Here is an 11,657-nt window from a genome sequence, read left to right as displayed (position 1 = left end):
ACATAAGAAAAATGCACAAGAGTAAGACAATGGTGGAACTGTGCAAGGCTATTAAGCACATCATATATTTTATTAAGATCCAGACCAGGAACTACTAATCAGCTTCACACAAGCATCCGCCCACTGCAGAACCCCTGTACAGCAGGCATGTGGGAGGCTATTTGATCTCCATAAGCAATAGCACCAGCAGGTCTCCTCCTCCCACACGCTCTACATGTCCTCCCCTCCACCACACCACACTGCACCGTACCACGCAGGCCTGGATCGTTTGCATTGCACCGCCTCCAGCCAGCCACAGGCCCCTACCCAAACTCCAATTAGTGAGGCCACTAACAAGCAGGGGTGACGCCTGCTCTTCAAATTACCCCCGACCACATTTCTAAACACTTCGGTGGGGGGCACGGCATTGCTCGTGCAGGGGTAGAAAAGGAGGAGAGAGAACCAGAAGCTTTTACCGCTGCAAGAGCCACACAGTGCCCCCCACCGAACTGTTTAGAAATGTTAGGGGGGTTTGTTTTTTTTACTAGTTTCTGTTGATTATATTCCATAACGATTTTTTTCCATATTCAATTAAAGTGTCCACCCAGATGTTGATGACTCAAAGCCAGATGTGAGCATCAGACTCAAAGCAATGAGATGAGGGCATCAGTTCAGGGACTTGTGGATGAGATTTGGAGAAAACAAAAATGCTTCATTTCTTTGCACTGGTGATGAATAGTTTTCAGTTTGCATATTGCATTATTTTATCTTTACACGACTTAGGATAAAGCTGCAAACTTGTTGGTGGTTAAACAAGATGTGAAGAAAAGCGTTGTGTTCGCGGTCAAATGTGACCGATTGACAATTATTTTCTCTCAAAAATATTGTTAACTTATTCTGACCATCATGAGGCTCCTTGACTTTGTTAATACAGGGCATCTGAACACGCAAAACAAATTATAATAATTTTTTATAACAATTTGAGTGTTTTATTTAACCTTAGAACACCCATGTGTATTTCCGGTCAAAAATGACCGGCCATTAGAAATTAATGGGTGAGAAAATGGTCAATGTATGAAATTGAGTCCAGGCACATACTTATTGATCAGGTGGACTGTATATGTCAACACCCAAGCAGCACTCCTAACTCGTTTGTGGACTGTATATGTGCTTCTGTACATTAAAAAAACACACACAAACACACCCTCACTCCCCCTCTTTGCTTCTATGTCAGCCCCCACTGGAACCTTTCCCCAATAGAATCTTCCCTTTTCTGACTTGCATGAGCTCAGGTCAGTGAGGCCTGCAGGCCATCAATAGCAAATGGAAGTACAAAACTGGTTATATCCAATAGACACAAGGTGTTGGTATCACAAGTGTTGTGATACAAAGGTCTATCACAACATTACTTTACTCAATAAATTTACGTTACTATGGATTTATAACAAGTTATAATGCAGCGGTCATTTTTGATTGGGAACACAAAACTAGTAAACATAAAACGAACACAATAGGAGGGTTAACTCATTTTCTTTCTTTTTTCAAAAGAACTTCACCTTTTTTTACTTTATTTGATACACTGTTTTACTTCATGATTAATTTATTTAATTTTATGTTAAGTCTTTTTAGAAGAACATTGCTGCAATGATATTAGCCTATATTTTGTAAACGGCCATAGCAATGAAGATGCAGCAAATCAGGTGCGGCCTTAACAAGCGCTAAAGCCACGCCTATAGGCGCTCGCAGGAGCAGCGCTCAGAGTCGTCACAGGTGTGTCTACTGTTGGGCCTAATTCAATGAAACCCTGATGAAGGAAGGTACCGGCTTGATAACTCCAGTGAAATACTCTCCAAGGCTGTTCTGTTGGTGATGATTTTTCTGTCCACAAAGGTTTCCTTGTTGGTGATTTTTCTTTTTCATGGTAAATAGGCTTGGTTGTTGATTGGCCACTGTGGGAAATTCGCTACCTATACTGTAGCTCTAGGAATGTGACATGTCTATATCTGAAAAAAGAATGTTGTATGTACAGTATGCTGCTTTGAGTCAGGTTCGCTAGATAACAGTGAGGAAATGATTATTTCCTGCCGTTTTGCTGCTTTTTTGAATTTAGATGCATATTCAAAGTTGAAATTGAGGTTTAAATGGAAAATTAGATGCAGTGATGAGAAGTAACCTGCATCTGCTTCATTAAATACACTCTGAAATCTATGCTGAAGGAATGACCACATCATTGCCAGCAGGCTACCCTAAGCAAGGAAAACAGGTGTGTCGAGTTTGAGGTATGAGGAAGTTTCCCTGAGAAGCGGTCATAACAGGAGGAAGCAGAGATGACCATTTTAAAAGTTAAAAACTGCTTGGGTAAAAGCCGACCTCCAATCTCCAAAATATGAATCTATACGATGTAGTCCACACTTCTCACCAATTAAATGAGATTTCTTGTTTTCTCAAAATGACAATCCAGAACATAATAAATATTACTGTGAATACAAAACAAGACAAAAACAAAATGATTGAAACACATTTTACTGACAAACCCCATGTATATACCTAAATTAAATCTACTGACCTAAAAATTCCATTTGACTCTACTGTATGCACACTTGTACTCTATCACACTATCTGAGTACAATGTGATCCGCTCACAGACTGAATGTACTGAATTTGAAAGTGCTCTTTGCAATATAAATAATTTGGAGAATAAAATTTGACTTTACAACTGAAAGTATAAAAAATACATCCAATACAAGACTTTAGAAAAAAAAAACGTATAAAAAAATTACATTTAAGAAAATACCCTTCAGCACAAACAAGCATCAATGATACACACCCATCAAGTTTGAGCTATATTAACATTCCTTTTACACATCAAACATGTTTGCATATCACAATGAGAAAGGCAGCAGTAACAATTTAGTAGAGGCATTAGAGCAGTGTTTCTCAAAGTGTGGTCCGCAAGCTATCTCAAGTGCTCCGCGAGCAAACATTGTAATTGCAATATTTGCAGTATTGAACCAACTTGTATGTAAATCAAAACAGTTCTGCAACACTGCCTATGTAAGCTACGCCATGAATCTTCTGACACAATAAGCAAGGTGCAAAAACAATAAGGAAGGTGGTTCAGTGAGTAGGCCTAGTGTAATATACTGTTGAAGTAGGTTTTTTTAGCTAGGTGGTCCGTGATTTTTTTTGTATTGGTAAAGTGGTCTGAAACACTGTGTTAGAGGAACAGAAACCAAATTGTTAGTAGAACTCTGTTTTCTATGAAAGAGTAAGACAGTCTGTCCCTGGTATCCACTTTCTCTGAGCTTTTACACTAGAGATAGTGACTTTCAAGAGCCTTTCAATTCTTATTACAGAAGAAGTCTTTTTTTTTTGTCTAAAAACTGTTTTTGAGTGCCATCAATATGAATCTTTAGGTTATAACAACTAACTACCCATAAAGAGTACCATTAAAACTGTATAAATCCTTAAAAAACAATGACTCATAATAAAACAGTTTGAGTGTTCTGCCCAAATGCCAACAATGAATGTGTAAAACATCTGGTGATTAAAGATAGTGTCAACAATGCCATAGCAAATTGATGTTGTCTGATGACATCAATAACAAGTCTCTTATATTATTGATGTGCCTCACTGTTTAACAAGAAGAAGGATCTGAAAAAAAAAAAAAAAACAGAAAAGTGAAACAGGGTTGCCAGGTGGTTTCCTTTCCTCTTCCCATCCACGGTGGAATATGACGAGCAGCCTAAACATTCGTGGCAAACGGCAGTGTTATCAGTGTGGCCTCAGGCCCTCAGTTCACAACAGAGTGGGCCAGAGTGCCATATGTATCCTTTCCATCCGCAGCCGTGCATCCGGTCAAAACAGGAAGACCTGCGAAGAGACCAGGCAACGTTTCAGTGAAGCCCATTCACACAGAGAAACAGGAAGTAGAGCTGAGAGCTGATCTACACCAGCGCTGCATGTACCAGCCGCAGACAGAAAAAGATTGATTTGCAGCCTGGTGGGCTGGGTAGCTTTGCATACTACTACACACTGACTACAACATAGGGGAAGTTAGGAGAAGTACGACTTTAATCCAGTCATTCTGAGAACAACTAAGGAACCAGTCTGAGTCAGAGGTTCAAAAGAAATGGGGGGATGCAGGAGAGACTATTGCCTCAATTCATCATTTTAACTCCATCGTGATACATGCTGATGTTGCATAGTTGGGCACAGAAAAAACATACTTATTATATGAAAATGTACTTTCTTACAGGTAATCTAAAACTTGGTCAGACTGACCAAATACAGACAAACTCAGAGCTCTAATAAATAAAAATGGATTAGACAGCTTTAAGCTTAAACCTTTCCATCAAAAGTCAAGTTGCAGGAGCCAAGTTCTATATCTGCTGTATACAAATAACAAAGGAACTAATGACATTTAGCTACAGGAAGTACTCACAGTCCTTATTTGACACAGGTATAAGTGCTGACTTCCTTGTTTTGAGAGGGCGGGGACCATTGATAAGAACTGGGACAGAGTCTGCCTGCGAATGACTGCCACGGTTAAAATTCATGGCTGAGATTAATAATTTAGGGTTATGCACCCCATGTGGATTGCCTGAACTTCTGAGCAATGGTCATTCCCTTCAGTGGGTGCTAAGTCAGCTGTTTCCAGTTGTGCACTGATCTCTACTCTCTACACGTCCCATATCTTATCTGCTATACTGACCAGGGTATTCTTAATAGAAAACAATGATTAAGAGTCACCTTCCTAAAATAATGGCATAAGTCATTTTTTCCAGGTTTTTCAGAAAACACATAAAAAGTTAACCAAAAATGTAATGATGATGATTTATAAAATATAATTGTTATGTCTTTAGTAGTCAAAAATGTATGCGTCAATCGCCACAATTAATTGAATTATTAATTAAAAGTTAATTAATCACTGACTTTCAGAGGCTGTACTGAGCTCAATTCTACAGCTAGGATGAAGACTCATTGGTATCACTCTTAACATGCTAGAAAGAGGGGAAGAGGGCTAGCTAACGTTCCAAATCTAGTCAACATTTTAATGAGGGAAGAACTGGCATGATAATTTTCTAAAAAGGTCTTTGAATTCTCTCTCTCTCCCTCCCTTCCATGTAAGTGCTGTTTGTTTCTCTCTCTCGCCACTTAATATTTTGGTTGGGGTTTGCTATAGTGCATAAGAAATATGCTTTTACGCTAACAGTCAATGACCTTAATGGTTTCATTGGCAATCTGTTGGCTTGTTTTGTGTAGAATCTGTGTTCAAAGTTAAGGAGATTAAAGTTGAACAATAGCATTTGAATTCTTTGCTGAGTTTACATTAATTCCATGATATTACATTTCAATATCCATTATATAAAATTATTTATCCGACTAAACTATTATTGTCAAGTTGCACAAAAGAGCAATGCTGGGAACAATAATTTAGGCACAAGAACCTCATGTGCAATAGTCCTTCTCACCTGTCAAACTCTTGGAATGCACCTTTCAGATAGAGTAAGTAAGGTCATAGGCAACTCTCACCAGCAGGCTGTCATGTGCCTGCACTGATACCCTTTCCATGAGTCAGGTTAGAGGAATGCATTGAGGAAGTGTTGTTGTGTGCTTGTCAGGGATGTTTACTTACCTCGGCGAATCTGGATGGGCCAGACGAAGAGACTGATCAGAGCTAGTGCTGCCACCAAGGCCACCCCGCCAGTCACAGACACCATCACACTGTGGTAAAACCACACACAGTCAGGACAGCAGGCTGCAGTACTACAGAGGGCAGAAAGAGCAACACAGACACACAGACACATGTTAGAGTCTAGCGCATTATACTGCATTTTATATATGTACTAAATTATATTTAACATATTATCTACTTTTAATTTTTAAAATTGATTATATCAAATATCTAGTATACTGATGCAAGGGAATCAATTGTATGCGCAGTCCTTTCTGACCAGCAAACATAATATAGTGCTTAAGGTTGGCACGGAAGTGAGTAATAAGCATTTTAGTGTAATGAGTAATGAGCGTTTTAGCATCTTAACGTCATTTAAATGTGTCTGGGTTTAACTTACTGACAAGGATACAAGGTTTGGATTAGCATCACACCAAGGCCATTGGCAACTTTGTCAGTAAAGCTCATTGCTCCGTACACAAAGGCTCCACTTTGCTGGGGATGGAAAAATAGGGCAGGTTAGCAGGGTCATTAAGGACACCCACCAATGTGGCAAAGTAGCTGAAAAAGATGCAAATGCAGAAGGATGCAGGTGCCAACCGTTTGTTCTCCGATGAGGTTGGCGGTCAGGGACAGAGACATGACCAGGATAATAGTGGAACCGGACCCTAGGAGAACCGCTCCACCGTAAATGAGCTTCCCCATGTTCCTCTCCAGCAGAACCCACAAGGCAAAGGCCATAATCAGCAGCAGCCCCACCAAATAGGTCATCTGCGATTTATTTGAAGCAAATTGTCAGACATGACCAGTCTTTTGGAGAGTAATTTCAAAGCAACAGGACTTGATTCCGTTTCACATTATGGAGGTATGCATCAGTGTAACTGAAGCTTTAATGAAGTAACACTGATGTCTAGTGCAGGTGTACATAAGTGAGGAATTTGTTCCAAAGCATTACTTTGCTCTGTGATGCATTGCACAGATTTGGGGTTTTTCAAAGTTCACTGTTGGCTAAACACTGATTTAACCTACTTTACTAAATAACTCTTTTTTCTACCAGTTATCCATCTCATGAGTGTGACATGAGGGTCAACATTGATCTCAAACATTTTTTCTTCAAAGAAATCTATATTGCAAAAGCATACTCCTGCATCAAACATCAATTCCTTACCAATAATTTTGTTTAAAGATTAAAGTAATTGTCAAGATAATACAAACAGAGAAAAAGGGAAAGAGAGAAAGAGAGAGAGAGCGCGAGATATCCAAGAATGTAGCGAAAAGAGAGTGTAGACTCACCTTAATGCTGATGCGCTTGCTAAGAGGTTTCATGACCAGAGATGACACCAACCCACTCACATACATCACCAGTGGGATTGTTGCTATGAAGTTCTGCGATGGAGAAGGAGAACGACAGGAGTGCTGTCAAATCTACATGCAAAACTCTATCTGAGGAGTGACAGAAGAATAAACTTCATATTACTGAGACCATCAAAGTGTGCTTTGGGTTGCCTACCTTAGGGAGCAGCAGGGAATTGGTCAAGAACATGGAGATATATGTCTGTGACAGGTTCACTATCAGCCTGGTGCACATATACAGCAGAGCCACCTGTGGGTTAAAGCAGCAGCATCAAAATAGGTGAGTTGGTCGGGTGGGAAGTTTAAAGTTCAGGCATGAACAGGCAAGAGTATTTCATTACCAAGCTTTGCAAACTGTTGCTGTTTCTGGTACAAATGCACACATTCTGCTGCTGGTATCTGGCATGGTAGATTCTTTTCATTTTACCATGGAAGTATGTGATTCAGTTCTGTGGTACACTACTACAATTTATTTCTCCCATATGTTATATTTTAAAGACTGGGAGTCTCTTGGCAAGGTAAATGTGATCAAAGTATATGTAGCCTGTGCACCAAAAAAAAAACATGCAGATAAAGTGTATGCTGTGTTATATATGTACTGTTCTCCCCCTTTAGTTGCTGATTTATCAAGAACCCTACCACAGAAGCAGAGAAGTATTCTCTGGAAAACTAAAATGGTTATCTGAACAAATTTTTTATTTTTTATGTATCAGCATTAGGTGTCAATGCATCAATAACACAATGATCACAAATATTGCAATATTGCTTTCTTGATATTCCGTGTCCATGCCTGGTGAAGGCCAGGCTCACCTGGTAGAAGGATGGCTCCCGAAGCCAATGTTTCCACTGGAGCAGTACAGGAGGGGTGGAGCTCTGAGGGGATGGAGGCATGAGGGTCTGGTAGGAACTGGTCAGGCAGTCCCCCTCACCAGCCGCCGCCTCCTCCTCCCTCTGCTGGGCCTTCTCACGCGTGCCCAGGTGGAAGATGAGGGAGAACACTGCCCCCGTGCCCACCACTATCAGAGCCAGCTCCTAACAGGAGGCATGCCAAGGAAGGCGATAACATCATATATTAAGGTGCCTTTGCCTGTTTATGAGTGCAGTAGTTTATATGAGGTGTTCTAAAGGTTTAGAAGGTGAGGTCTTCTAAATTTAGTAATTTGTCTAAAGGCTTGTGCTTCATATTTACTTACTGTAAGACATAATTTACTTACTGTAAGACAGAACAGTTTTGAGTATATAAATATAAAAATTTTGGCAAATGGGGTCAGAAATGTTACCCTGAACAGTGGAATATCCACAGGTCCCAAGCTGTCGGTAACGGTGGGATCCGCGTGCTGTGCTTGGAAGTGGAAGAGCAACCACGCCACAGCATACACTGTGATGTTAGCCACCACACTGAAAGCATTTCTAAACAAGGAAGAGACACATGATGTTGCCATGAATATTATCAACACAAATACTGAGATCTGAGTGACTCTGCATGCAGCTCTACTTTGTCTCTACCAGTATCAGTGTGCAGTGTCACCTTTGCTTTTAAAAAATAGGCCTACTCATGTGTTAATAGATATATAATTTAATTCTCTGTTATGTGGCTTGATTTACTGAAACTGCTGGCTATACCTGTATGCTGTGAGTTCCACCTTGTCATGTTCGCAGGAGACCAGTTCAGGGATAAGGGACAGGTGGGATATCTGGGTGGCTGCCCAGCCGAACTGGAACACGATTATGAACGGGGTGAAGTAGGTGATGCCCACCCAATTTGGCGTACCCCCGGCACACCCAAGACAGGGGTTAAATATAAAAGGGAAGGACACAATCACACACAAAGTTCCTGAAAGGAAACAGAAATAAGTTAAACTCTGCATTTCTCCCAGATATACTTTCGGTAGCCGTTTTAAAAAAAATGTGTGTACGCATGTCACAACAGCCTTACCCACTAAATGCCAAGTCTTTCTTTTCCCATAAGATCCACATCCTGGTGTCCGGTCCGATTCATAACCGATGAGAGGCGTGCAAATCCCGTCCGCTATTTGACCGATGAACAGTAAAACACCTGCATATGTGTCGAGGAAACCGAGGACGGTGTGGTAATACACTAGCAAATACGTGAACCACATGGACGCGCACAAGTCATTCAAGAAATGTCCTACAGCATAGCATAGGCGCTTGCGGATTGGTAAACTATTCTGTTCAGGCATTTTTGTTTTTTATCATATGCGGAGATCTGTCTTCAATATTATGTCAGACCTAATCAGACGATGATAATGAAACGTTTAAAATCTAACCATGTCACGCGCAAGAATAAAGGATGCCCATCGTATAGCAAAAGTAAATAAAAAAAAATCAATATCCAAATGACAACAGGTGTTTCCAGGACGTTCTTGTTAAAGCCCTTCAGCAGTCAGCACTTTTACTGGCCTTGACGACTTTAAACACAGTACAGATTATGCTGAGTAGTTGGCAAGGTTAAAACAAAAACCGAAGCTATTTCCACGAACGCTCCTGCACTTTTATGGACAGTCTCCAAGCTTCTTAACATTGGCCGTATCACAACACAAAGTCACATGCGTTATGCTTCCTCTTTGCCGGGTCTGTCAATGACGCCTTTAAGATAACTAATAACTCAAAATGAAAAGATGATTATGAAGCGTTTTTAAAGGCAATTTTTTATTAATCCTTTCATTTAGTGCATTCTAATTTTCACTTTCCTTTCTGTGTTTGGTGCTTTCCACTTATGGAGGCGTTTTGTTACTTGTTTAGGCCGTCCCCTTAGGCTACAGAAAAACATCTCAAACTAATTTTGAAATAAAAATCTTATTTTTTTTTTAAGAAAAAAACAAAACAAAAAAAGAAGCATAGCCTATAAAAAAAGCTTCTTACAAGTAATGTTCCAGATAAATTGGCTAAGGAAATAAGTCCTTGCACATAAGCCTATTTTGAAAGCTAAAAGTCAGTCCCAGCTAAACAAAGTCGTGCACATAAGCATTTCTGGAACTTCTTTAGCATATTCCCTGGTTCAGGCCTGTAGGCATCGGACCTTGACATCATCAAATGCCCTGGCTATCTTCTTCACAAACCTACTTTGATTATCCGGTAAATATAGGCTATCCTTAATAATTTTATGCACTCACAGTCTCTCTGATCAGGAGGTTTGTATGGCATCAAATATTGATCAGGTTTGTGTGGCATCAAATATTAAACACAATTTGCAGCTTAAAAGTTCATATATGTGCCAGTGAGGCTGAGAGGGACATAACCAGTAGGTTATTTTGGAGCATCGATTGGGGCTAATATCCACCCAGGAACTACCTCGGGATAAGACCTGGTCATGTTCTATGTAGGCCATTAGGATTAATTATAATATCTTAAAACTTTGAGACAAATCATGTGGAACAATGACAACAACACAAAGCTACTGTCAAGCGATGTTTATCATTTCTCCAAAGAATGATAAGAGCCTTCTTTTTTGAGCGTCAACAAGACAAGCTGACAAACATGGTTGGCTTGGTCAAAAATTATATCTCAGTTCCTCTTTTCTACAAATTACATTGATTCAGAGCTAGCAGACTCACACTCAGCAGTGCTTTAACCACTCACTCATGTAGCCTATCATGTCGACATGATGTCATATGCGACTTGGTCAGATGATCACATCATGCCATGGTAGCCTACTCCCACTCATGTGTCACATCAGCTAACATGTGTAATGATTCTTCACATCACCTTAAGAAAAGAACAACAAGCTGTATTGAAAGTGATGTGTAGGTCTACATGATCTTTAGATTTCCATTGCAGTATAGTTTCTCATAGGAGTGATTGTACAAATCCTTTTAAGTTCACATGCTTCCTTATAACCTTTTTTTTTTGAATGAAGAACGTTATACGAGATGAAACCTTCACATCAGATTTATGCGCAAAAAGGTACAGAAGTGTAAAGGAAACCTGCTGTAATCTATGAATTTTTCCCAAAACGCAGGGTTCACTAGGCATATTGCTGCATGCTCATTTATAAGGTTTACTGCTATGCTACAGCCAGCCATACTTACTTATTTTGTATAAAGGCCAATGACGACCAGAGAGCATAGTTGATAATTGGCAGATCTGTAGAAGCTTATACAAAATGAGCAACACACTGAGTTTGACATGAGATTTGTTGTCATTAAATTTCATAGCTTGTTCTCTTTTCCACTGCCAATTGATGGAGATTGTGGAAAACAGAGTGAAGGTCTTGAATTTGTGAGGCCAACATAAAAAAAAAGATTCACCTACAACAGTGCCCTCAAATCGTTAGTCATTGCTGACTAGACTTTATGGCCCCTTGTGAAGTCAACCATTAGGAACCTTCAGAAACCATGACTATACAGTGCAAAATCTTTGAACCCAGGACAAAGGACCAAAGAACAGTTCTCCACAAACACCTCAGATTACACCAAGATTTTTTTTTTTTTTTACAGTGATCAAGATGTGCACAGTCCCGCACAAATGCTGGAAGCATAATCCGAGTCCAGATTTGAGCAAGAAGCAAATCCAATACATGACACGCAGCAACTTCAGTCATTGGCAAGCATATTTACATACACATTTTGAAGACCTTGCAAATACTCTCTTATACCTGCTATTTAAATTCTGGTCCTCAAAGAGAACC

At 39.9% G+C, this 11,657-nt stretch overlaps 1 protein-coding gene across 1 annotated transcript; it reads right to left on the bottom strand.

The window, feature by feature from the left end:
• Positions 1-2,486: 2,486 nt before the first annotated feature.
• mfsd12b (major facilitator superfamily domain containing 12b) lies at positions 2,487-9,700 on the bottom strand. The gene is made up of 10 exons (XM_076278533.1): positions 8,946-9,700; positions 8,633-8,843; positions 8,290-8,419; positions 7,820-8,041; positions 7,167-7,259; positions 6,950-7,042; positions 6,257-6,427; positions 6,057-6,151; positions 5,618-5,748; positions 2,487-3,852 (listed from the first exon to the last, which is right to left on the bottom strand). The coding sequence occupies exons 1-10, from the start codon at positions 9,208-9,210 to the stop codon at positions 3,773-3,775; spliced, it is 1,491 nt and encodes a 496-aa protein (XP_076134648.1). The 5' UTR covers positions 9,211-9,700; the 3' UTR covers positions 2,487-3,772.
• Between the last annotated feature and the right edge of the window lie 1,957 nt (positions 9,701-11,657).

This window comes from Alosa pseudoharengus, unplaced genomic scaffold, assembly GCF_046254945.1.
Source record: "Alosa pseudoharengus isolate Yale_2024_CS ecotype anadromous, Long Island Sound unplaced genomic scaffold, YU_APseudo_1.1 YU_APseudo_1.1_scf_11, whole genome shotgun sequence".
In the NCBI taxonomy this organism is placed as follows: domain Eukaryota; kingdom Metazoa; phylum Chordata; class Actinopteri; order Clupeiformes; family Clupeidae; genus Alosa; species Alosa pseudoharengus.
Note: the sequence above shows the minus strand (reverse complement) of the source record. Positions and strands in the feature narration are given on the sequence as shown.